Source organism: Eptatretus burgeri, chromosome 1 (assembly GCF_056783735.1).
Source record: "Eptatretus burgeri isolate ZD-2024b chromosome 1, Ebu_testis_v1, whole genome shotgun sequence".
In the NCBI taxonomy this organism is placed as follows: domain Eukaryota; kingdom Metazoa; phylum Chordata; class Myxini; order Myxiniformes; family Myxinidae; genus Eptatretus; species Eptatretus burgeri.
The window spans coordinates 147109019-147136518 of NC_140961.1; the positions used below are offsets into that span (position 1 = coordinate 147109019).

The following is a 27500-nucleotide window of genomic DNA, read 5'->3' on the forward strand; positions in this document are numbered from 1 at the left end:
CAAAGATGAGAGAGCGAAGCCACGGGGCTTATATAAGCGACCGCGTTCGTCAGTCAAGTAGAGTTAAGACTTCGCAGTCGGTGGAGTTGGGAAGAAGAAGCAAGAAGGAGTTGGTCGTCGTCGTGTGCGTTGGAGTCGGAGCGAAGGGGACGGAGCTGTGGAGAGGCGGCGAGGGCAGACGAGGGGGTGCTCGCGTCGTGCCGGGAGCTGCACACCAGGGAGGCCGACGGCGCGACCTGGTCGAGGTGGAAACGCTCGTCGCGGGACAGAGTAAAAATCCTCTATACCCCGAGCATCAGCAACCCCCTCCTGTTTCCCCCCGCGCTGAGATAGTGCGACCAAGGGGGCCCCCTTTCCCACCCCCTACCAGACACTGTCCGCGAGGCCTGCGGAGTTGAGGCACCATCGCCGCTCCGCGTCTCATCACCAGACGGGTAGGCCCGACCAGGTCTCGGCCTCAGGCCCGCCTCATCCTTGAGGGTGTTCTTTTCTTTTGTTTTGGGAATGTGTGTTGTCGGCGCCGTCTGTGAAGTAAAATTGTATAAGTGTTGCCGTGTGCTCGCGTAATCGGTATTAGATCTGCATTGTCGCATTTGCTTTTTGTGTAAAATTGCATTGTGTTTCTTTTCCTTTTCTATGTGCTTTTGGTGGAATTGAATATGTGTGCTTTCCGTTCAGCGCGAATAAATGTGCTTTGTGTTGAACTGTTTCCCGCTTCGCTTCGTCATTTCTTTCATTGAATCCTCATCTTGCTTCACGTAAAGGGTTGGTAGTGGGCTGAATACGCCCGATAATTAATCGAACCGTCGAGGCCGACGATAACACCGCTCGGTTATCCCGATAGTACGGAACGGGTCGCTTCAGTGGCCCGTGTCCGAAGTCGACCTGCGGCGAGGTGCGATCGCCCGGTCTACCCTCCGTGTGGGTACTTAGGTAGGTCGAATTTGGCGAGCAACCCTATCCCACGCGGGGGCTGATTGGCTCGATCGCGGTGAGACCGAAAGGTCCACCCGTGACTGGTTCCCGGCGTTAGTCCGAGAGGGTCACGACTGGATTGTCCGTCCGGTGGGCGACGTGTCGCGATTCGAGTTACGTGGCCGTCGCACGCCGGCGAGCGTGAATCCGTAACAATATATATATATATATATATATATATATATATATATATATATATATATATATATATATATATATATATATATATATATATATATATATATATGCTCGATGAGAGTTTTAGTAATATCTAGATGAAATTGACAGTTTGATGTATTCATGGCAACTTTTGGAGAGGGTTGTGGATTTTGCTCATATTGTGCTCTGCACAACATCTTTTTCTTTGAAGCTTGCCAATCTGTTTGTGTGCAGGTTATCTCAAACAGTTGGGGATGGATTTGGTTTGAATTTGGTGCACATTTACGGTGTGTGACACAGATAAATTCTTATAATTTAGTTAAGATCTCTATCTGGCGACTCAAGTTTTTTAAGTGATTCTTTAGTATTGAGAGATGTAGCCAAAAACGATATATCGCATGATATATTAAATGTTTTGAAGGATTTGCATCTATATGATGTGGACATCCCCAACCAAGAAGACCAATCACATCAGGCAATAGCTCTTTATACCCTAAATCAGCTTTTAGTCACAATTTTGAGGAGGATGGGAAAATGAGTTTTATGATTGAAGTACATCAGCATAATCGATGGTCTGAGCCACTGTAGTTTTATTGAGCATGATCTGCTTCTCTCTTTGTTTGAATTTGAGCTGGAGAAACTTGAAACCGAAAACCCAAATCAAAAACTACAAAACCAGAAACAAGATTTAAAGAACAAAATATTAATATTTTCAAATATTTATTTATTTCACACTTTTGTCAAGACCATGTGGCATTTTGGTATTATTATACATCCAAACAGTCCAAATGACGTAACGACGACAGCAAATATTTTTGTTATGAGATTGAATGTTCCTTCTGTGCTGTTATAAGCTGGAACAAAGGCCAGGCACACGAGGAGGCAAACAGTCATGCTGAAAGTAATGTGCTTTGCTTCCTTATGAACAAAATCCAACTTCAGTGCCTTGAAAGCAAGAGCGTAGCAGGAAACGGCAAGAAAAACGAGATATGAAAGTGAACCGACTGGCCACGCCATTGATGTCCCTCCACACTCTAACGTTACCGTATTGGGACGGATCTCTGTGTTGCGTACGAGCCGTGTCTTCCCAACAAAAGCCCACAAAAGGCAATGAATGATTTGCGGCATCTGGCAGAGTATGACCAGGAACTGCTCAATGAGTATCTTGAATAATGCTTCACCTGCAGAACAGTGAGAAAAGTGACATAAAAAAAATATGCATCAGCATCACAAGAATGGGAAAAGAAAACGAAGCACTGAAGGATTTTTTTGAAAAGCACCAGCTAAAGATTTAATCGAGAAAAGAGGTTTATCATAATGACAGAGGATTTCACTGGAAACCAAATAAATCGAATTTTAAAATGGAAGTCATTCCTCACAAAAGCTCAGTTCTCACCAAAGATGTTTCATTTTTGGTGATTGTCAAAAAATCAAATGATATTTTTTTCACTGAAATCTAAATACTTGCAACTACAGCATTGCATTCACGATACAGTAGGTGATTGCCTTCCTACCCAGAGCAAGTGCAAGCAAAACCTATCCACAGTTTATTTAATTCCCTTGAGAGATATTTTGTATTTCTCATGCAAAGGAACTACACATTCATATAATTAAACTGTTAAAATTTACAAAATATTTATTGAACAAATTAATAAAAAAGTAAATTGCTTACCAGAAACCCTGAAAAGATTCCATGCCATGATCAACACACATGAAATAGCGAATGTGAGACACACACAGATAAGTGGATCACGTATCAGGCATTTCTCATCATCTGGGGCTCCAATGGAGATCAAAGAGCTCAAAAGAGAAACCGTGATGGACAGTAGGAAAAGCACAATCAGAGGTTGATCAGTGTCTTTCATCACAGATATATGTCTACCTCGAAACAGGATAATTCCCGCAATCACTATAATCAGAATACCCAGTAAAGTGAAGCTCACAATAGCCAAGGATGCAGGTTTCGTGAATCCAAGGTAATCTTCAGGCATGGGCATGCAGCCATTTCTATGTTCATTCGACCAATAGTCAGTTGGACAACGGAAGCAGTCTGGGGAATCTATTCAAATGAAAGATAAAAGTGTGATGTTTATTGACGTTTTTATTTGAATTTCACAATTCATTAAAGTAAAATGACAAAAGCAATTTTGAAAAAGAGGAGGTAATTACAGAGAATGTTTCAGTCATTCAAACTTCTGGGTCTCACTCCTCACCCATGATCTTTATTTGGCAAATCACATTTCAAAATTGGCCTCCAAAGGCAGCAGTGAACTGGGTTTCTGCCATTGAACAAAGTCCTTCCTTGGCTCATCTGAACTCTTATCCACCCACAAGGCATTCATCCACAACTTTTATGGAGTGCTGCTTTCCCCCCTTGTCTGGCTCCCTTGCCCCACATCTTGTTCAGCATGATGCTGTGGAAACCAAGGCCTTCAAGATTCATTGGAATCTACCGTGTTTAAGCTGAGTCAATGGGTCTATCTCTTCACCATCGCAGACAGGTCGGTGGACTCTGTCTTTCAACACCTTCTTTCTGGTCTTTCACCCTCTGCTCTTTCCGTGTTTTGTCCCCTCCGGGTTTCTGCCGAGCTCATATGGTCCACCAAAACCCCCTTCTGTTGAAACTACCAAAATCCAGGGTCACTGCTCACCTCCACTCATTTGTTCCTCTTTTTCCTGCCTGTGGAATCAACTTCCACAACCTTTCCAATCTCATTCTTCCCTCCAGGTCTTCAAGACAGCTGATCACCACCATCCCAGATCGTCACCAATCTAAGACCATGATCTTTTCTCCCCTTGTTTATCTTTTCTCCCCTTGTTTCTCTTTTCTCCCCTTGTTTCTCTTTTCTCCCCTTGTTTATCTTTTCTACCCTTGTCAAATCCCTCCTTCCAATTTTCCACTTTTCCCTCCTTTGAGTTTCTTTCTGTTGCCATTTTATCCACTCCATAAATGCGTGTTTTGTGACCTGTTTTTGTCTTTTAGATACTGATCTTTTCACCACACTTGCTCTCTCATGAGCCTCGACGATGCAAGCAAACAAAAAATATACATGAAAATATATTTGGTCAGAAATACTCCAAAAATACTGTGACGGCTATGAATGGGGGAATAATTAGTGCACCACCCAGCCCGCCCCTCCCACCCCCCCCCCCCCCCGGAGAGAATAAAAGTACACACAAGGTATTTGAGCAGTTATGTCACATTACAGTATTCTGTTTAGAAATTAAATAAATCATATTCATGTGATATGCCTGGTGTTGCCTTAGTAGCTGGGGTGCTGAGTTTGGGATCATCTTGGGATCCTCAGATCCTGAGTTCAAATCCCACTTGGCTGTTGAATAATACCAAGTGGGATTGATCTGCCTGTCATCCATCTGAGGTCGGCAAAATGAGGGCCAGCTTGCTGGTGTCCTGTGTCGGAGTGGTGACCCGTCCAGGATTTTGCCCAATAGCCAATGAGATTGCTTTAGAAGCACCAACGCTCTGCACAGAGTATGGTCCTGATGCGGGTCACCACATCAGGATGCGGGAACTCTATGCGGGTCACCACGAGAGGCAAAAGGGGAGGCAAGGGCACGAGGGGACTGAACTCGAACCAGCAAGCACTCGGTCAGTGGCCTCAAATGGTGGTCACTGAATGTGTGCCATTGGTGCAAAAAAAGTCCCCATTCTTACTCAACTGCTATCCCATACATGAACCACCCTTAACCCAACCTCTCTGTGTCATTCTTCAGGTTTATCGGATCCAATAGCTTATATTGTGTGAACTGATTATTGTAAGTGCTCAGGGCCATATATGTTGACATATTTAATGGTTTTGGGAAAATGTATATGTGGTTTTTATATGTGCTGAAATTGCTTGTGATGCTCATGCCTTGATTTTTCCCATCATTTCTGTTCCTGATTGTTTCTGCCACTTTCTGGACCTGAATTTCTCCCCAATTTCTCTCTTATTTCTCCTCATCATTCATTCAGTCATTTCTTGCTCTTTCACTTCTGTAATGAAAACATGCAGTTTCTGAGTGTGTCCTGATTTGTCCTGCTTGTGTTTGGTCTGAAATAGCATTCCCAGGGCAATGGAACTGAGGTTGTAAATTTAATACAGTAGGATCCCACATAATGTGGCATGCTGTGTCGGTTCGCTCAGCCAATTAATTAACAGCCATTTAGGTGCTGGCATGGTTCCCCCTCTGCCTTGCTCAACTCCCCATTTACGTAAACTGACTTTGAGCATGAAGATCCCACCAGAGGATTGATGCATATGGAGTCCATGGTCTTTTGAAGACATGCTGTCCTCTTGGAGTTATCCATAGGCAACGTCGGTAACATCGTTGTCAGGAGTACAGTTTTTTTTTTTTTGGAATCCCCAAAAACCCTCACTCCCTTGTCTGAAGTTTTGGATTCTGACCCGAAATGTGAGCAATCATACCTCGAAGTAAATTAAGGAGGGAGGAATTAATAGCAGACATTGCTATGTCAGACCAGAGTGAGCAGATCCATGTGTGTGCGAGTTAGCTAAATGCTGCTGTGAGCCTGAGAGACATTAATTGGGGGAAAATGAGAGTTGTGGGACATCCCCACATCCCAATTTTACATGGAAGTGATTGAAGGGAAAGGAAAATACTATTTGACCATCTTCCCAGAATACAAAACCTACTCCTCCCCATTTTGCCATCTAATCAGCTTGGCATTGAAATCCTATCGAAGCATGCACCCCCTTCATTTCTCCCAATATTGATGTCTTGATATTTTAACATCTTATCATCTTGGTATCAAAGCATCTTAGCACATCTTACCATCTTTACATTAATTAATTGTAAAGACCAAATGTCTCTCTGGTCATTGAACTCAAAAAGAGAGCCGATATATATTTGGTTGTTTCGTAGTTTATCAAAGTGTTTTATTTGCTTATGGCTTTCATCACCATCGGGAATGTCAATAAATTTTTTGTTGTGATATGTTTCTTGAGTAAAATATCATTGTTGAGCACAGATGAAATGACAAAACTCTCTCAATGATCTGATATGCTCTCCTCTTGAGCCACATATCCCCAAAAAGCATCATGCAACTGTTAGACAACAAAAAGTATGTGGATAAACAAAAGTAGATAAAATAAACAAACGAATAAATTTAAATACAAATTAATTATAAGATATAAAAAAATATAAGCATCCTTGAATGGACAGAAAACTTTGATGTTGCAAAAAAAAAAAAAATCGATGGAAAAATAATTTACTACAATTTTAAAATGATATGTGGCTCAGGAGTAGATCAGACCTGAACGTTGGGAGAGGTTAATCATTTCATGTCTATTCAGCAATGATATTTAGAACAAGTAACAATTCCCAACATACTATTTATTAACGTTTTCGATGGTGATGAAAGCCAAAAGAGAAAAAAACACTGACAACTACAAAACAACCAAACATTTATTGGCTCTCTTTTTGAGTTCGATGACCAGAGAGACCGTTTGTCCTTACAATTAATTAATAAATGCAAAGATCGTAACATGTGTCAAGAAGTAAATACTGTATCCCAAGATGATGACATGTCAAAATATGAAGATATCAATATGAGGAGAAATGTGGGGTGGATGGTCCGAAAGGTTTCAATGTCAAGCTGATAATATGCTAAGATGGGGAGTAAAAGGGATGATATTTTTAGAGGATGAACATATCGCCTTTTCAGTTTCCTCCATACACTTCCATATAAAACTGAGAGGGGGTATGTCCCACAACTCTCATTTCCCCCCACTGTCATTTTTTTATGCAGGTAGGCCCTCGAGAAGGCGCAGTGCAGTCGTCCCCATAGCTTGGTGGCATGCTTACATCCCCAATCAGCCAGGTAGGCCAAATTGAACGACCAGTCAGCAGCAGGCCACAAACCCACAGGAATCTTTATGGTATGATGACAGATGAGAACAAGATGACAGATTTTTGGTTTCAGACCAGGTCACTCTACCCTGGATATGCTGCTTCTGCTATCCCAACAATGGATGGAGGTCCTCAATGCCACACAGGAAATCCGAGCCATATCCCTGGACATATCACATGCTTTTGACACAGTCTGTCACCCTGCCCAACTCACCAAACTATCTTCCCATGGCATCCAAGGCCATCTCCACTCATTGCTCGCAGACTTCCTCACCTGTCGCAGTCAACGTGTGGCCGTAAATGGAGTTCTTTCATCCCTTCTTCCTGTCCAGGCTGGAGTTCCTCAAGGTAGCGTTCTGGGCCCTGTTCTTTTTCTGGTTTTCATCAATGATCTCTCCGACTCTCTGGAAAATCCTCGATATCTCTTTGCTGATAACTCCACCCTCTGCCGAACCATCGGTCATCCCTCAGTTGGGCAAGCAGCAGCTTCTTCGCTCACTGCAGTTCTGGATAAAATCACAAACTGATCCAACACGTGGAACATGTCTTTCAATCCAGACAAATCTCACACTCTCACGATGTCTCTTCGAAAGGACCATTTAGAACCCCCCCCCCATCCACTTTTTCAACAATCCTCTGGAAGAAGTCCTTTCTTTCAAGCTTCTGGTTCTCACTATCTGCCATGACCTTTCCTGGGAAAGCCACATTTCAAACCTCGCCTCCAAAGCCAGTCGCCGACTGGGAATCCTCCATCGTGCAAAGTCTTCATCAGCCCTCCTGAGCTCCTGACCACTTACAAAGCTTTTGTCCGAAGCATAATGGATTACGCTCTCCCCTCTGGGCTGGTGCTCCTGCCTCCCACCTTTCTCGGCTTCACGCTGTAGAAACCAGGGCATTTAGGATCATCGGCATCTCCCACAAAGAGGCTGAGTCTTTGGGCCTCTCACTCAATCATCGCAGGTTGGTCTGTGGTCTTTCTGTCTTCTACCATCTCCTCTCCAGCCTTGCCCACCCCTGCTCTCTGCAATTTGTCCCCACCACATTTCCAGAGGGTGCTCAAGGTCCGCCAACAACCCCTTTCTGGTAAAACTACCAAAATCACGAATCACTGCTCACCTTCATTCCTCTTATTCCCCGCCTTTGGAATAAACTCCCTCACTCTATTCTTTCCCATTCTTCCCTCCAGACTTTCAAAACAGCTGTTCACCACCACCTCTTATCATCCCCCATCCAAATCCTCGATCTTTTCTACCCCCAACAATCCACCCAAGCCCTCTTCCTTCAAATTCCCTGCTTTCCTTCCTGAAATTTCAAATTAATGTCCATCTTCTATTCCCCATGTTCCCCGTCCCATCCCTCTCCCTTCCACAGATTTCCTAATGTTCTGTTCCCCACTGTTTTGTCCCTCCCACTCCCGCCCTCTCGTGCCCCCTTGCTGTGTGTTATCTCTCACACGAGCTTCGATAAGGTATTCAAAAAAAAAAAGAAAAAAAAAGAAGAAAAAAAAAAGGTTCAGTGGCATGATTTCTGGGATTGCCGAGTATGACAGGCTGATGCAGGGTGTAATGGCTGGGCATGTTGGGTTGAGTCCGAGCAGAAGGAGAATACACGGGACAAGCGGCTTGGAATAAGCAGGCGTGTGGGATGTGCAGCCTCGAGTTGCCGGGGACATCTCAGAAAGAAAGAAAGATGAAGAAGAATAAGCGTGGCACATCGTGTGAGGAAAGCATAGGTGGGGAGATCATCGTGGAAAGCAGAAAACTTGAGGTCCGAGGGAAATGAAAGCGAAATTCATTCTGTGGACTTTAAGTGTGAGCATGGAAATCTTGGCACGTTGTTGGCATGTTGTTGACACGTTGTTGGCACGTTGTTGAATGACTCGTTTGGTGCTGGTTTGGAAGGCAGAAGTGATTCAGAATCTTCACAGGAAATGTCATCACTGATGTTGAGGCCATAAAGTTACAGTGGTTGATTACCTGAAAGAGTAGCTGAATAAACTTTGATAAACCATCCACAGAAACATGGTGAGAATTTGTCTGCAATGAATGACATTTCACAAGCGCAAGACCATTATTTGTTTATTTGCAGGTCAGCAGTGCGGGAAGCCTCGATTGCTCGTTGAATGTAGAATTGATTTCCAGCACGAAGAGGTAAAAAGTATTTGCAGAGCTTGGAGAGGCCATGATTTCATATGAGGAACAATAATTGGAAAAGAAGAGGATGTCCTGTGTCACTACAGCTTCAATAGTCAGTGGAGAAGAAAGAAATCCATTGGGCGCTCTGCAGAGACTGTGTGAGTGGATGACAAATTCAGGTTACAAAATAAGGTGGCTTTTATTGCAAAGTGAGGGACACAAAAGCAGATTCCCCATTTGTGTTTGCAAAGGATGTAAGATAAACTCTTGCTCCAATCACACTGCTTGGAGATGCCAAGAATACAGAGCATTGGATGAGACTATTTTCAGGGGAGCTAATTGGAAAACAGTGGAACCAGCGGCAAATAAGGAAATCATACTCTTTTTAACTTCAGGTTGAACCCTTCTGCACCCTGTTAAGCTCTTTATGACTCAGGATATACCTGACTTTGTTGAATATCCCAAGGCATTGGCCAGCCTGAAAGCCCAGTTCAGAGACAGGAATGTCAGAGCCCAGTTATGAGAGATACAAATACCGAGGAGCTCCAGGTATTCCACATGAGATGCTGCTTTGAGAGCTAATCCTTCCGGAGAGGTATATTGAAAACTTTGGCCTTTCCTTTGTTCAAAGACATGTTGAATCGATTGGAATAATGGCTTTTTTTGAGATTGCAATTATCTGACAAGCTGCTTCTTAAAAGCATGTTGGACTGTTCTGCAATGGTCATTTCTTTTGGTAAATTATACTCCAGAATTTAATGTAAGGTCAGGCCAGATCAGATCGGTGATTTGCCACACGTACCATGTAAATCTGCACTAACCTGTTTCATGGTCGATTTGTCGGCAACGAAACTATCTCCCACACCAGGTTTCCTGGTAAGGAGGTTGCATGGAGATGAACATCCAGGAGGATTAAAAATAAAATTGTCCAAGGGTGGAGGAGCTCCATGAGAGCCAATGAACATCCATATCTGGTGACCAACTGTGTCTGCAGATGTCCTCCTGCAGTTGGGTTACCTTTTTCTTGAAGGTTGGTGGGAGAATTTACACTCCGGCCATCGTAAAACAATTCATTCTGCAAAACACAGAAAAAATTGCAAAGAAAATTGAAAACCCACATTGTTGGAGTACTTCCTGTTCAGGTGCCCTTCATAGGATAGCTCTACGGATGATGGGATTGGGGCAAAGCCTTAGGGACCCCCATTATTTGATAGTGGGAAAATCACGGGGTAACCTGAATCGAATTGCATTGGTGTGTGTTGGGGTGGTGCTAAGGTGTTGTGCACCAGATGGTGGTCTCCTCGTGTTAATGTGAGGTGGTCCCTTTGGGTGTGTGTCTGAAACGTCCGATAACCAAGAAAAGATGGTCACCTGTCTCTGCTATCATCTGAGCTCAAGCATTTGAACATTGGTATTGCAGCACTCTCTGAGGTTCAGAGACCGCATTGTGGTGAGATCTTGGCAGGTGGTTCCAACTACTAATGATCAGGTCACTGATGGTTACCCATGCTCAATAAGTTGCTGGAGCTGTGTCCAATAAGCTGACTCCATGATAATTGAGGTAACACCAGTCAAGGAGTTTATTATTAGACTGAGGATTCATCACCCCTTGGGTGTCATTTGCTTGGTCTCTGTATGTGCTTCGATTGAGATGAGTGATCTCAACATGAAGCACACCTTCTATACTGCACTCGAGTCTGTGGTTGATCAGTGCCCCAGGAAAGATACCATTCCAGTCTTGGGGGATTTCAATGCATCGACTTGCACTGACAAGGATGGTTATGAAACATGTGTTCATCTCAATTGGTCAGTCACTGTAAACCAGAATAGCAGTAAGTTCCTTGACTTCGCAAAAATTCATGGACTTAGGGTGGCTAATTCATTGTTTCAGCACCCACAGCCTCATTGCTGGACTTGGTATTCCAACACTGGTGGTGTGGCAAAGTAGATTGACCTTGTGCTTGAATATGGTAATGAGAGGATGATTCAGACCTGCATGGTATACTGGAGTGTTCATTTCCTCAATACCCACCACAGGGTTATTAAAGCAACTCTGAAGATGGAGGTTAATTCCAGCAGAAAGACTTAGACACAGAAATTGTGCATTGCATTCCTCCAAGCCCATCCCTTGGTGTCCTACATTTAAAGCGGAGTATGGTCGGCTCTTGACAGAGGAGTCAAAAGTGAAGGCCCACTGGGCTGGTACCATTGAGCGACTGTACATGGATGACCAACCAGCAGTTGAGTTGGGCGTCAGTGGTGTAAATGTTCCAATTGCTGACCCTCCAATCAACTGGGAACCACCTTTGTTTGGTGAAAACCAGGCTGCAGTGAACCAGTTGATAGGGAGTAAAGCTCCAGGGATCTCTGGCATCCATGCTGAACTTCTCAAGGCTGGTGGAAATGCTGTACTTATGTCATTGCATACATTTCTGTGTGCTGTTTGGAACACAGGCATCATACCAACCGAATGGAAGAGGTGCAATGTTGTCTCTCTTTAGAAAGGAAAGGGTAATCGCCAGTCATGCAAGAACCACCAAGAGGTGATGGTGGTCTCAATGCTGGGCAAGATCTTTGCTCATATATTAATTGATGAGGTTCGCTACCATCTGCTTGAGCACCAGCACCAAGGACAGTCAGGTTTTACACCAAAGAGGTCTATGATTGACCAGATTCTTGCTCTTCGGGACTTCACTGAATGCAAACAAGAGTTTCCTCAGGGGCTGCTCACAGCTTATGTTGATATCTGCGAAGTATTCAATTCAATGAATCGATTAATCAGAATCCTCTGGAGGATTCTTGGTTTTCGTGGGGAGCCAACAAAACTGATCAATCTGATTTCTGTACAATACAAAGGTAATGAGAGAGATGTGAGGTGCGGTGGTTCCATCTCTGACTTATTTCCAGTTGCAGCTGGAGTTCATGAGAGGTGTGTCCTGGCCACCACATTTTTCATCAGTTGGTTAAAGTGGATTATGGGGAGGATGTCAGATAGTTGAAGTCGCATTGCATCGTTTGGGAATGTCGACATCTCTGATATTGATTTTGCCAATGATGCTGTCATCTCGGCAGGAATGCGAGATATCATTATGTCGGTCCTCGAGGTGCTGAACTTAGTCAAATTACATCTTGGATGCTACTCTCTTGCCTGTTCCTGTTTGTGGTGACATTTTTGAGATCACAGAAAGATTCAATTCCCTTGGCAGTGATTTTCATGTCTCTGCATGTTGTGAGCCAGATGTCAAGAGGGATCTGGGTCAGCCCTGGGGAATCAGGATTCACTGAATGATGGGGATTGCACTGTTAATACCTATGCAAGAGGACAAAAATGCAATGTTTAAGTCCATGGCGCTTCCAGTCTTGCTCTATGGATGTGAGACTTGGACTCTGATGAAGGATCTGAGATGGAGATTTCACTCATTTGGTACAATGTCTCTTTGGAGAATCCTTGGGTTCTCCTGGTCAGATTTTGTTTCCAATGAGCCCTTGCTGAGAGAGACTCAGAGGAGATTTATTACTTTTATAGTCCGTGAGCATCAGCTGCGGCTATGTGGTATTTTACTGTGGCTATGAAAGTATTTTACTGTGGCTACTGTGGCTATTTACAGCTGCGGCTATGTGGTATGCGGCTATGTGCTCATTTTACTGACCCTGATACTTCTCACCAAACTTTCACAGTGACGGGCCTCGTGAGAGGAAGCCAATGGGCCGACCACATGGTTGATCCGCATCTTAATAAGATGGGGATTATCCATGCATTTACCTGGGGGATGGCCAGCTGAAGGTCCCTGTTGTGCTGTTGGAATCAGGACGTAGCAATGCACTGCTCCTGCACTTGCTCCCTTACCTGACCCGACCTGGAGAGGTCATTAAAGTTTTCCAAGAACCAGGTTCATCCAGAAGTACTACATTGGGAAAAGCAACCTCAAAGCAAGATTATGAAGCATTTTTTCAAGCATCCTTTATGTCATACAAATAAAGTCTTGCAAAACCAACCTGTTCCATTTGAGTATTCTTGACTCGTGCATGGCATACAATCAAAGCAGCAGAAAGGTTCCCCTTTACGTGCAACCTTTCGTGTCCCTTGGACACACGGCATGCTGCAAACCGATTGTGGAACCTGGAAAATATTTCCATTATGTTTTTCATTGAAGCTTTACAACTTTAAAGATCATTTATCAGCACGATCAATTTTGGAGATCTTATCATTGTTTAAGAGCCGATTGCACATGAATGTTTCTCAATTGCAATATTGATATAATTGAGATGGTGGAGACATTCCAACATACAATTCATTCAACACAATGATATGGCAGAGGAAGTTTAAAAGCAAGAGCATACAGGAAAAGAAAGAAGGAGCTGATAATCTCAGTCCCCCACCTTTTGGGTTGCAAGAGAAATAAATCTATGGAACATGAAAGCTAAACCTTAATCGTTTCTTGAAATATCACATTCACAAGGCAGGTTGCAGAGATGGTTGCCATGGCAACAGTATCATGAGCCAATCATGTGCACACTGAAGTGCATGGAGGAATGCTCGGATGAATGTAGCTCATTTTAATGTTCCCCATCTCTGATTTTGTTGGAGGGACTGGGGATTGAAAAGTAACATCTTGCCTCAATCGATGGACTCAATTGACAGCCTTTGCATAACTTTCCATTTGTTTTTAGTTTGTATATGCAGTTAAGGCTTGTGGAAGAGCTGGTAAAGTGAATGGATCAGGACATAACAGACAAAAACATGATGCAAAACACACACGCATAAGGTAGACAAAATGAATACAGGGGAAACTCCAAGGAGGGAAAACTGGAAAATTAGAAGGATGGATTTGGGTGTGGTTAATGATGGTAGAAAAAAAATCATGCTTTGGGATAAGGGACGATTTGAGATGGTGATGAAGAGCTGTCTTGGAGATCTGAGGGAAGAATGAAATTGCAGGGGATGTGGAAGTTGATCCTCCTGGTGGGGGGAAAAAAAGAGGAACAAATGAGTGGAGGTGAGCAGTGATCCTGTATTTTGGTAGTTTCACCAGAAGGGTGTTGGTGGTAGACCGTGTCAGCCCTGGGGAAACAAGGGGGGAGGTGGGGACAAAGCACAAAAAGAGGAGTTTGCAAAGACCAGAAAGGAGGCAGTCGCATACAGAACACCGACCTATTTGTGGTGATATGGTGATTGACCCAGGAACTCAGCTTCAGCATCGGAGATGCAAATAATCTTAAAGGCCTTGGTTTCTACAGCATCAAGCTGAACAAGATGTGAGGGAGGAGACCATCCCAGAGGGGCGAGCAGTACTCTGTCATGCTGCAGATGAAGGCCTTTCAAGTGGATAGTACTTCAGGTGTCTCAAAGTAGGACATTGGATGATGGAGAATCCCTCGTTGAGATGTAGGCTGGCTTTGGAGGCCAATTTTGAAATGTTGTTTGCCAAAGAAAGATAATGGCTGAAAGTAACACCCATGAGTTTGACTGACTGAATGTCCTCAAGAGGACTATTGAGAAAGTAGATAGGATTGCAAGACAGTTGTCGATGCTAATTTCTCCAAAAATTAGCATAATGGGTTTGAGGGTGATAAAAATTTAATGCAATAAAAATAAATAATGTTGCCAATGAAATGGGAAAAAGGTGAATGTTTTTGGCATATTGCACAATTTATTGTTATAATGCTTAAATGAGAAATGTACTCAAATGGAACATGATTATTACATGTATGTGCTTGAAGATTTATCAATTTCATTTGTACATATTTGCATTTTAAATGACCTTATATCTCTTTTGCACTGGAAGCGGATCAATCTGCTTGGTGAAAAAGTGTCCCTTGTTCCCCGAAACAGATTTAATTGGACTTCGAAATAATCTTTAATCATATTCAGTGTAATAGAATTATCAATTATTTGATTATGTTCTGCTTATGATGGGATTCTCAAATGTAGACAATTATATGGCTTCTGGAAGTCAGGCTGGCAGCATCATTCTAGCTTCAATGGAATGATTGCTTGAGGTGATATCCAGATGTCTTTTTACACTCTTGTCAGCTTCAGATTATAAATCTTTCCCTCGCCTTTTTAATGAGGGGTGACATTCTGATCTCCAAAACAAGTAGCAATGTGTGATCCATTCTAGCGCCCGAAGGGCTGAAGTCTTGATGTAATTCTGTCTCGAGGATGATCAAAACATCATTGGATGATCTCACCCCCTCTGATCCATGAATATTATCTAAAAACTCCCATCAATTTTTAGGTCATAAATATTCCTTATCCCTTCCAAATTAAGCTGACCTCCAGATGGCTGCTGCAACAAAGCTGTGAATGATCTCTCCCTTGGAACCCTCAACATGTCGTTGGATGATCACCCTGTGGCATCAGCATGTCTGGAGGATGAACAGACAAAGTCCGACTGAATCCTCGGAAAAAATTCCAAGCTTCAATGTATCACAGAATTTTGGAGGAAGATTGTGTTGCATAACTTCTTCTGAATTCTCCACATCGATATGTTCGTTTGTTTATATGCTTATGTTTCTTTTTAATACATCACTCAAATGTAAAGGAGGAATTGAGAATTTCTTCAACACAGTCCTTTTGTGGTGAGATCGTAAGAGTGTGAGATTTCTTCGGATTGAAATACATAATCCAAGTGGTTGACCAGCAAGTGGTTCACGGACTCATAATCCAAGTGGTTCACTCACTGCAGATCTGGATAAAATCACAAACTGGTCCAACACGTGGAACATGTCTTTCAATCCAGACAAATCTCACACTCTCACTATGTCTCTTCGAAAGGACCGTTTACAAACCCCCCCCATCCACTTTCTCAACAATCCTCTGGAAGAAGTCTTTTCTTTCAAGCTTCTAGGTCTCACTATCTGCCATGACCTTTCCTGGGAAAGTCACATTTCCAACCTCGCCTCAAAAGCCAGTCGCCGACTGGGAATCCTCCGTCGTGCTAAGTCCTTCCTCGGCCCTCTTGAGCTCCTGACCACTTACAAAGCTTTTGTCCGTAGCCTGATGGAGTACTGCTCTCCCCTCTGGGCTGGTGCTCCTGCCTCCCACCTTTCTCGGCTTCACGCTGTCGAAACCAGGGCATTTAAGATCATCGGCATCTCCGGCAATGAAGCTGAGTCTTTGGGCCTCTCACTCAATCACCGCAGGTTGGTCGGTGGTCTTTCTGTCTTCTACCGACTCCTCTCCAGCCTTGCCCCCCCCTGCTCTCTCTGCGATTTGTCCCCACCACATTTCCACAGGGTGCTCAAGGTCCACCAACAACCTCCTTCTGGTAAAACTACCAAAATCACGAATCACTGCTCATCTTCACTCTTTCATTCCTCTTTTTTCCCGCCTTTGGAATAAACTTCCTCACTCTATTCTTTCCCATTCTTCCCTCCAGGCTTTCAAAACAGCTGTTCACCACCACCTCTTATCTTTCCCCATCCAAATCCTCGATCTTTTCTACCCCCGATAATCCACCCAAGCCCTCTTCCTTCATTTCTCCTGCTTTCCTTCCTGAAAGTCCCTGAAATGTCCATCTTCTCTTCGCCATGTTCCCCGTCCCATCCCCATCCCTCTCTCTTCCACAGTTCACCTAATGTGTCTGTTCCCCACTGTTTTGTCCCTTCCACTCCCGCCCCTCTTGTCTCATGCCTCCTTGCTGTGAGTTGTGTGTTAGCTCTCATACGAGCCTCGACCAAGGTATACAAAAAAAAAAAAGTGTTTTTTTTTTTCAAAGTCGAAAGAGACGGAAAAGACTACGGCCTGCATGCCTGAAGGAAAATGGATGGTACGGCAGAAGGTATTAGGTTAGGTATGGGAGCATACACCATACACCAGTGGCTCACTGTGTCCAATTTCTGCCGCTACTCCAGGGGCTTCCATCTGGCCATCCCCAAGGCAGATGCCTCGCCCATCCACATCTCCTTGAGATTCTGATAAACCTGCCTCAACCACAAGGCACATGGTCAGCCCATTGGCCTTCTCTACTCAAGAGGCTCCCTCACTGAGAGAATCCCATGAGCAGAATCAGCATAAGGAAATCGAGCCAAATGTCCACACAGCCACAACTGATGCCCACATACTATAAAATGCAAGAAATCTCATTTGAGTCTCTCTCAGCAACACTTGTTGGACACAACGTCTGATCAGTGATAGCCAAGGATTCTCCAAAGAGACCTGGCACCAAAGGAGTTAAGTCTTCATCTCAGATCCCTTGTCAGTGTCCACATATCGAATCTGTAGAGCAAGAATGGAAGTACCAAAGGCTAGAAGACTCAGACTTTTGTCCTCCTGCATAGGAACCAACAGCACCTGACGATTATCCAGTCAATCCATGATGCCACAGGCCAGACCTGGACGTGATGTTCACATGAAGAATGGGCAAAGATTTCAACATCACACTGTGCAAAACTGGTGTAGACCTATCCACAACGACTCATCACAGTCATTGCTGCAAACAGTGCTTCCACCAAGTGTTAACTGAAGGGGCTGAACACTTTTGCAACCAATGAATTTTGATTTGTACATGTTTATTTTTTACAGGTATTCCTGGCATGTAACCTCCTTCAACTCTATCAGTGTTTCGATTGAACTCTTCAGTTATGAATAAAAAAGTTCATTTAGAAAAATTGTATCAACAGAATTCATAATTCTTCCAAAAACGGAATTATTGGTTGGGGTTGAATTTGCAGGCCAATGCACATGTCCAGTAACTCAGCCCTGACTGAGGCCTTGAGGTCAAATAAAGCCTGTGTTGGTGCTGCAAACTTATGGTTGCTTGTCCATGCTTCATCCTTTTAAATGATGAGCATCAATCAAGGAAGCAGCATGTACCATTGTAATGTTTTGGTAGTACTCAGCCAATGTTGGTTTCAAACTGCCAAATTCCCAGACACAGAGCTGATATGATGACACTAACATTCTGCTTTCAGAAACAAACCAACTTAGCAAATCGAGTTCCGTAATGTTGGCCCTCCATCAAACTCGATTCAACATAAACTGTGTATATAATTTTTTTTAGACTTCGCGGATCTAAGGCTCGAAGTGCAGCTGCTGAAAACATCTCACAAAGATGGAGGTACAGTTGAATACACGTGACACAAGACATGACTGCTCGACAAGAAAAACAAAGCCACTGAGCTTGGGGGCAAGTGCCATTACATCCAGGGGCACTCTGGGAACCAGTGACATCAAAACCTTTGTGGCACAACCTTTCTCACAGCATGCAGTTGGGCATTTCCAAAGTAGGTATTTCCTCATTGTTATGTCGGCCAACCTCTGGGGATTACCCATGCTCTTATCTTTTTAAAAGCTGAACATCAATCAAGGAAGCAGCACTTGCCATTTTAAGCACTTACCATTTTTAAAGTCTTTGGAAGGACTCCACCAGGGTTTCAACTGCTAACTTCTCAGAATTGGAGCAGATGCTTTGACCATTACACCACCAAGCCTGATCAACACAAATAAACGAAGTAAACTTACCTTTGTACTGCCATCACTCCAGTAGAAGTCATCTTTGTTCACAGAAAGCTTTTTGTCAGGCAAAGCATCAGAGTCAAAATGTCCAATAGTTTTGAAAAATATTTTTCCATTTGTATCTCTTTGCCATATTATGAGCTCATGTGGTGCAGGTGGGTCTCCATTTTCATCAAAAAACATTGTAGCTCCTGTAGTCGTTTTCCATCGGACATTTCGCATATATAACAACAGCTGAGAATGGCAAACAAACAAAACATAAATATTAGAATGATTGAGAACAGGAAGATATCCAGATATTTGTTCAAGTCAATTTTTGTGGAAATGATAAAGTGTCAGCTCGACCCCTCAACAAGTCAATGGCAAAATAATAATAAAAAAATTTCTTCTTACTTGCCAGGGTTGAAAATCAGCTATCTTGGCACATGATGCATTTTGAAATAGATTGCTTGTGGAAGTACATGATTGGATGTCAATCAAAGCATATGCCACAACATATACAGCCTGGTAGGTGTAGAATGAAAAAAATAAATTGGAAACATCTGTAAATCGTGAATATATGTTACGTAATGATTCTTCTCCTGTGCACGGTGGGAGGTCAATTTTTTCTCCATCCCATGAGCATCTGAAAACATCTTCCCACATTTCAATAATATAATCATTCAATGATTTCTCATTCCGATAAAGTGGGACTTTTTTTCTTTTTTGTTTTTGATTTTGAAAAATCTTATTACGATCAGATGAAGAACTTCCCTTCTTGTTCTTGAGGGAAAATTAAATAATGGTTGGCAATATTTGATTCATGATGACTAATTTATTAATAAGAATATATTAAATTTACTGATTTCTGAAATAAATGATGAAGCAACTCTTCTATGGATTTATTTTGACATCACGTTCCTGAATTAAAATTGTTTTTCACACATTTGTATGATGGAGGTATAAAGATGCTGTGGACATTTTATTCTGGACATAACAAAATAATATAGTTAACATTCAATCTCAATTTAAATTAACTAGTATGGGCCAGTAGGGTCGGGCCCATAGGTGTGTAAACAACGACTGCATTGGGGCATTATTTCAATTAGATTGGACCAACCGTATCATAAATTGCCATAACTTGGGAAACATACTCAGGTCCCCAGCGTCAATTGTGACGTCATATCAAACGAAGAAGAATTGTGTTGTCCTGTCATAATTCGACAGATAAATGGCAGTAACTTGGGAACCGCTTGTCCGATCGATATCAAACCTTGAAAAGCACATCCGCGGGGCCCCGGCAATATTCCTGGCAAGTTTCAGTCAGATTGGACCGTCGATCGTGCAAATAAATAAATAAATAAACATTAATTGTGACGTCATTCGTGACGTCATAACACCGTATCTTGTCATTGGCCGACAGATAAATGGCCGTAACTTGGGAACCGCTCGTCCGATCGATATCAAACCTCGAAAAGGCACATCCGTGGGTCCCCTGCAATATTCCTGGAAAGTTTCAATCCGATCGGACTGGCGGTTGTCCAGAAATGGCGGTCGCAGACAGACAGACACACACACACACACACACACACACACACACACACACACACACACACACACACACACACACACACACACACACACACACACACACACACACACAGTGATTGCTGGAATTATAGATAGATTATCTGCAAAAACTCAAAAACCTGCGTACTCTGAAAGAAATGAGGGCAGAAGTTCAAAATCATAATCTGCAGATGGGTCGACTTTGCTTACCTGTCTGAGCAACAAATTTTGAATAATGCGTATTCATATTCAATCCCTCACGTTATGAGCCTGGTGTTGGCGCAGTGGTTAGGGCAGCGGCTTGGGATCCAAGAGGTCCTGAGTTCAAGCCCCGTTGGGCCACTGAATTAATACACCAGGGGGTTGACTCAGCCTGTCATCCTTCCGAGGTCGGCGAAATGAGTACCAGTATACTGGGCCGGTGTATACCCCGGTCAAAATAGGTGTACCATATCCCTGTGTCATAAGAGGCGACCAGGGTTGCGTCAGGAAGGGCATCTGGCGTAAAACATGTGCCAAATCACTATGCGGATCATACGGATGATCCGCTGTGGCGACCCCTAACGGGAGCAGCCGAAAGAAGAAGAAGAAGAAGATATTCAATCCCTCACGTTATGATGTCGATATTTTTTTTCTTCTATTTTCTCCTAATTGCATGATTGATATAAAACTAAACTGTCTCTTCCTGCCTTTCTTCCTGCCAGATTTAATACCAGATGGGGTTGACTCAGCCTGTCATCCTTCCAAGGTGAGCAAAATGAGTACCAGCTTGCTCGGATGGTTGAACGATTCAAATATCCTATGTCAGAGTGGAGACCAATCCAGGATTGTGCCCAATAGCCCAAGAGACTGCTTCGGGAGCACCAAAGCTCTGTACAGAGCATGGTCCCAATGGATGGATGTACAGACTGATGTTATACATTCAGATAGATGTGCAAGATGATATTTGAGCTTGAGGATATCGTCAGAAAGAAAACCGAAAGTTAGCAAATAATAAAAATAAATATATAAAAATAGATCAATTCACGTAAAGCATTTGGATAAATAATTGCAATGCATTGTTTACCTCTGTATTGTTGATGTGATTCGAATTCATTATAGACAATCGGTGCCATGGTTTCATTTTTACAAGGAAATCATAAAATCCAGGAATATGTCCAAGTTTTTGTACAAAACCAATTGTCCCCTGGAGGATATGTGCATACCGAGATGAGGAAAACAGCTGGGATATTATCCAGGCAGATGCTGCTATCCATGTTCTTCCTGTCACATTTTGTAATAGAACCTCCTCCATCAAAGGCAATGCATCTTGATCACTTGAGTACAATATAATAACGTTTGCATTTGTCTCCGCCACAAGTTTTCCTTCACTCTCAGAAAAAATGAACATGTTAAAAACAGCAGAATGAGAATGGCAATGTTTTACAGATAGCCTTTATTTTAAGACAACCCAAGATGACCGAGATTTATCACGTTTCATGGAGGTTGAGCAGGCTTAGATTCACTCCAGCTCTGGCCCTCAATATCTATCATTATAATGATTTGACATTTAAAGTCAAGTTTGTGTGATCATCGATTCTCCGATGAGGAACTGATTGAAGCAATCTGTAAACATCGATTCTATTGGCCTGCTAGATTGAATAAAAAAACACAGTGAAGTGCATTAAAGTCGATGATTTTGAAAACAACATTGAAAAATTGATAAAGCACATGGCATTACTTGGATGACTGTTAATATATCATAGAAAAGAGAGAATGGAAAACGAGATTCATTGTGAAGGCTTCTTCATTCTCTCAGTGGTTAGCATATTTTATCAAAGTTCTGTTGATTCCATTTTTCATTAAAATAGCTTTTTAAACACAAATCATAATTCCAAAGTAATATGAAAAAAATATAATTCTCATTGTAATCTCTCAGAAAAAAAAAACATGTCTGATGAAAACAAGTGAAGAGTTCCATTTCACATAGACCATCAAACTACATCTTCCAATGTTGTTTAAGTTCTAACTGAACTTTTAATTTTAGAATTCCCTTTCCTTACAGGAAACTGCAGTGCCTGAATTCACAGTATAGAATATAGATAGTGGAATTGCTCAGGTTTGGACAATTATCGTTTTTTCAATAAAATGCTTTTGAGTGCACCTCAATTTATCTCAGGTGAGGCTACATTTCAACCAAATATACTTGATACAGAATTTGTATCAAAATGAAGGGATGTAAAAAAACTTTGACACAAGAGATAATAAATAACGAATGAAAGCAGACCTTACCAAACTTCTGAAAGATTTCTCGACTTTTCACTGTTGGTAACAGTTCACGGAAGGCAATACAAACTTCTTTGCTTTCAATTTCATTCAGAATTTGATTTAAACCAGTTCGACCAAAATCATCATCCACAGCGAAAGCACCAACAAATACCCATTTATAATGGAGCACTAAGCGGGCGATGGCCTCGGCATGATGCAAGTCACTGGGAACAGTTCTCATGAAAGTGGGGAATGTCTGTTTGTTACTTAAACACTTGCAGGCAGCTGCACCACTTATCTATACAAAGTAAAAACAAGTTTTTATTATTTGAAAAATAAGTGAGAATGTGAACACTTTCAGACAACTATTGCTTAGAATAATATGAGGTCAAGTCAGGTCAGGTATGGGAGCATGTGCCAAAACAGCGCGTCACTGCGTCCACTTTCCGCCGGTACTCCAGGGGCCTCCGTCTGGCCTTCACCCAGGCAGATGCCTGACCCATCCCCATTTCCTGGAGATGCTGGTCAACCTGCTGCAACCACGAGGAACGTGGTCGGCCCCATTGGCCTCCTCCACTCACGAGACTCCCTCGCTGAGAGAATCTGGTGAGCAGGATCAGCATCAGGAAAACGAGCCCCATGTCCATACAACCGCAACTGATGCTCACAGACCATGCAGGTAACAAATCTCATCCGAGTCTCTCTCAGCAACCGCTCATTGGACACAAAATCTGACCAGCGATAACCAAGGATTCTCCGAAGAGACCCGGTACCAAAGGAATTAAGTTTCTGTCTCAGATCCTTGGTCAGAGTCCAAGTCTCACATCCATAGAGCAAGACTGGAAGCACCACGGACCTGAAGACTCGGACTTTCGTCCTCATGCACAGGTACCGGCAGTGCCACACCCCATGATCCATTGAATCCAAGACTCCCCAGGCCCGACCCAGACGTCTATTGACCTCTGACTCACAGCCAGCAGAGACATGAATATCACTGCCAAGGAAAGTGAATCTCTCCACGACCTCAACATCCTCACCACAAACAGACACAGACAGGACAGCACATCCAAGATGTCATTGAAAGCCTGCATCTTAGTTTTGACCCAAGAAACCCGTAATCCCAGCGGCTCCGACTCCTCATTCAGCTCGTCGAGGGCTCCCAAAAGGATATCTAAAGTCTCCGCAAAGATTAATGCATCATCTGCGAAATCAAGGTCCGAGATCTTTACATTCCCAAACGATGCACCGCAGCTTGACCTTTCCGACATCCTCCCTAAAATCCAGTCCATACAAGTGCTGAAAAGTGTGGGGCCCCAAAATGTGGGAAAAGTGTGCCCCCCCCAAAAAAGAAAAAGCCAGTACACACCCCTGAAGAACTCCAGTAACAACTGGAAATAATTCAGAGATGGTACCACCACACTTCACAGCACTCTCAGTACCAGAGTAGAGTTCAGACATCAGATGGATCAGTTTTGGTGGCACCCCACGAAGACCAAGAATCCTCCTGAGGGCATCCCGATTCACTGAATCGAATGCTTTACAGAGGTCAACATAGGCTGCAAGCAGCCCCTGCCGAAACTCTCGTCTGCGTTCGGTGAGGACACGAAGAGCAAGGGTATGGTCAATCCTTGACCTCTTTGGTGTAAAGCCTGACTGCTCTGGACGCTGGTGCTCAAGCAGATGGTGGCGAACCCTATCAAGAATTATCCGAGCAAAGACCTTGCCCGGCACTGAGAGCAGCGTCACCCCTCGGTAGTTGTTGCAGTCTTGGCGATCACCCTTCCCTTTCCAGAGAGGGACAACAAGGCCCCTCTTCCAATCAGTTGGGATGATGCCTGTGCTCCAGGCAGAGCACAAAACTGCATGCAACGACATGAGTGCAGCATTTCCAACAAGCTTGAGAAGTTCAGCATGGATGCCACAGATCCCTGGAGCTTTACCCTGTTTCAACCGGTTCACCTCAGCCCGTGTTTCCACAAGCGAAGGTGGACCAGAATTGATTGGAGGATCAGCAACAGGGATTGTAACACCATTGACATCCAACTCGACAGCTGGTGGATCAGCCTGGTACAACCGCTCAAAGTAACCGGCCCAGCAGCCCTTCACTTCAGACTCCTCGTTAAGAGCCTACCACTCTCTGCTATAACTGCAGTGCTCCGAGGGATGGGCTTGGATGAATGCAATGCGCGAATTCCCCTGTAAGCGAGACGAGAATCACCTGTCCACAGGTGATGCTCTATCCCCTCACAGATTCCTCGCACATAGGCCTCCTTGTCCACCATTAGTGCATGTACAGTTTTACACCTCAGCTCCCTGAACAGCTCACCTCTGCCATTCAGCCTGGCCCTGTGACTATGGTCAATGGTATTCAGTGTCCCTTGAGAGATAAAATTATTCTTTGCCCTGCGGTGAGTTCCAAGACATCCACCGGCAACATCAAGGATGGTGGTCTTGAAGGTAATCCATAACTCTTTAGGACCCCCCAAAGCACCCAGACACCCCAAATTTCCACTCAGCCTGTTCACAAACTCCTCAGCTACTCTCTCCTCCTTGAGCTTGCAAATATCCAGCCTCGGCTGGGATGGCACCATTCTCCAGGACTTAAGGTGCAGCTTTAGAGTTGCTACAACAAGCCGGTGGTCAGTATTGAAGAACTGAGCACTCCGGTAGACCCTGCAGTTCTGGATCATCCTCCAGTGACCGTCAATGAGAACATGGTCAATCTCCTTTGCCACACCGCTAGCGTTGGAATACCAAGTCCAGCAATCAGCTTGTGGGTGCTGAAACCATAAACCGGCCACCCTAAGTCCATGACTTCTTGCAAAGTCAAGGAACTTAGTGCTATTCTGATTCCTAGTTCCAGACACATGGGGACCAACACACGTCTCATAACCATCCTTATCAGTTCCAGTCGATGCATTAAAATCCCCCAAGACTCGAAGTGTATCTCGTCTGGGGCACTGATCAACCACAGTCTCGAGCGTGGCGTAGAATGTGTCCTTCACGGTGAGGACACTCGCCTCAGTCGGAGCACAGACAGAAACCAAGGAAATGACACCTAAGGAGTGACGAATCCTTCTTTTCATAATAAGCTCGTTGACCGGTGTTATCTCAATTATCATTGGGGTCAGCTTATTGGACACAGCTACAGCAACTCCTTGAGTATGGTAACCATCAGAGCGACGAGACCAATAGTAGGTGTTAGCACCCACCATTATCTCGCCGCAATCCGGTCTCCGAACCTCAGAGAGTGCTGCAATACCGATGTCCAAATGCTTGAGCTCAGATGATAACAGAGGCAGGTGATAATCCTCTCTTAGGGATAGGACATTCCAGGCACCCACCCAAAGGGACTGCCTCAGGTTAACCCAAGGAAACCGCCGTCTGGTGGACGACACCTCAGCACCACTCCGACACACTCTCCCACAATCTGACCCAGGGAGGTCACCCCGTGGTTTCCCTCCTTTCATCAAAGATTTGGGGTCCCGAAGGCTTTGCCCCAATCCCGTCATCCGGTGAGCTGCCCTGTGAAGCAAAGCTGCACAGGAGGTACTCCCATGGAGTGGGTTTTCAGATTTTTTTGCGTTTGTGTGTTTTGTGGAATGAAGGGTTTTACAGTGGCTGGAGTGCAAATCCTGCCACCAACCTCCTCATAAAAAGTAACCCAACTGCAGGAGGACGTCCGGAGACAGTGTTGGGTACTAGATATGGATGGCCGTTGGCTCACAAGGAGCTCCTCCACCCTTTGAGGAGGTCAATGGTATCCCAAAGCATGGTCAATATATGTGACTAATATGAGGACGACCATAATGTCCCAATTAATCCTAAATTATTGTGGTGTCAGCCATTGGTATGGGAATATGTTGGTTCTGTACCACTACCCCCTTCTGTGCATGCACAATCTCATTTTGCACAACTCCCCTGATGCTTGTCGCCCTCATTTACCTACTTGCACAGAATCTCTCTCCATCGAGTGCAGCCTGTGGCTGCTGGTTGCATTATTGGTTGGGACGCAGCTATGCCGCTGATGCAGTGTTCTCCTTACCAGTACACTGGTGCTCATTTTGCCGACCTCGGAAGGATGACAGGCTGAGTCAACCTCCTGGTGTATTTTAATTTGGCGGCCAACGGGGATTGAACTCACGACCCAAGTATCCCAAGCCACGATCCAAACCACTAAGCCAACACCAGGTTGTGCAGAATAAGCTCCATCGTTTCATTTCCTCATTACCTCACCATCAGATAACTTTTCTCAGCTCAATCATTTTCCTCGCTTATTTAAACTCAGTTGCTCATCCAAAATCAACATGTTGCCCTTACTCTACATGTATTCATCTTTTAACTTTTCTCAAAAAATTTAATACCCAAAAATCAAATTTAAAAATGAAATCTAAGGAAGTGTGATATTTTACTGACTTTTTCAACACCAACAAAAACTCATTAAGCAAAATTTCAAGCATTGAAAAACGTAAGAAAGATGCATAATCATACTTTTCACAAATCATTTTATTGACTACCAAAAGTAGTGGTTTCTTTAAACCTTTTAAAAAGTGCATTCAAAAGGAGAGATTTGAAAAAATGTCAAAGAAAGAAATTCAAAAAAATATAAAGTCACGATGGATGACATAAAAGATTTAAAAAATATCATCTTGAGTGATTAACTATTTGAAATACCATTAATTATTAATACCATTAATTTGAAAAGATTAATAATTTTCATGTTAGATATAACACTATTTTTTGTTGTGTTAAAAAAATACAACATAAAATAAAATAAGGGACGACAAGCAGCTATTTCACGACAGGACTGGTCTCCTATATCTACAGCCCCTGATATTGATTCAGATTGGGAATTCTTCCACAGAACACAGAAACATGCTCTCTCTTATGCACAGGTTCATCCCACCTCGGTTTCACTTGTCTTACCCATCCTTCTGGTCTTGGCACTCTTAATCCTGTGGTGAGGCTGTTGCTTTAAAACAACTTGTATTTTCCTCCTGGGAGGAAAAACGAACACAAGGCAACCTCAGAGGATTCAACATAGCCTGCAACAAGTGTGTGTCTGCTCGAAGGAGAGCCAGAAAACAACATCTGTCTATTCT

At 43.4% G+C, this 27500-nt stretch overlaps 1 protein-coding gene across 1 annotated transcript in view; it reads right to left on the bottom strand.

The window, feature by feature from the left end:
* Positions 1-1863: 1863 nt before the first annotated feature.
* LOC147035712 (extracellular calcium-sensing receptor-like) overlaps positions 1864-27500 on the bottom strand; it is a 27876-nt gene continuing 2239 nt past the window's right edge. The window contains exons 2-8 of the mRNA XM_085869186.1: positions 22423-22696; positions 21218-21516; positions 18997-19365; positions 18610-18837; positions 13140-13263; positions 2807-3193; positions 1864-2315 (exon numbers count right to left, since the gene is read on the bottom strand). Of these exons, the coding sequence (XP_085725312.1) occupies positions 1864-2315; positions 2807-3193; positions 13140-13263; positions 18610-18837; positions 18997-19365; positions 21218-21516; positions 22423-22696 (2133 nt within the window). The remainder of the gene's footprint in view (positions 2316-2806; positions 3194-13139; positions 13264-18609; positions 18838-18996; positions 19366-21217; positions 21517-22422; positions 22697-27500) is intronic.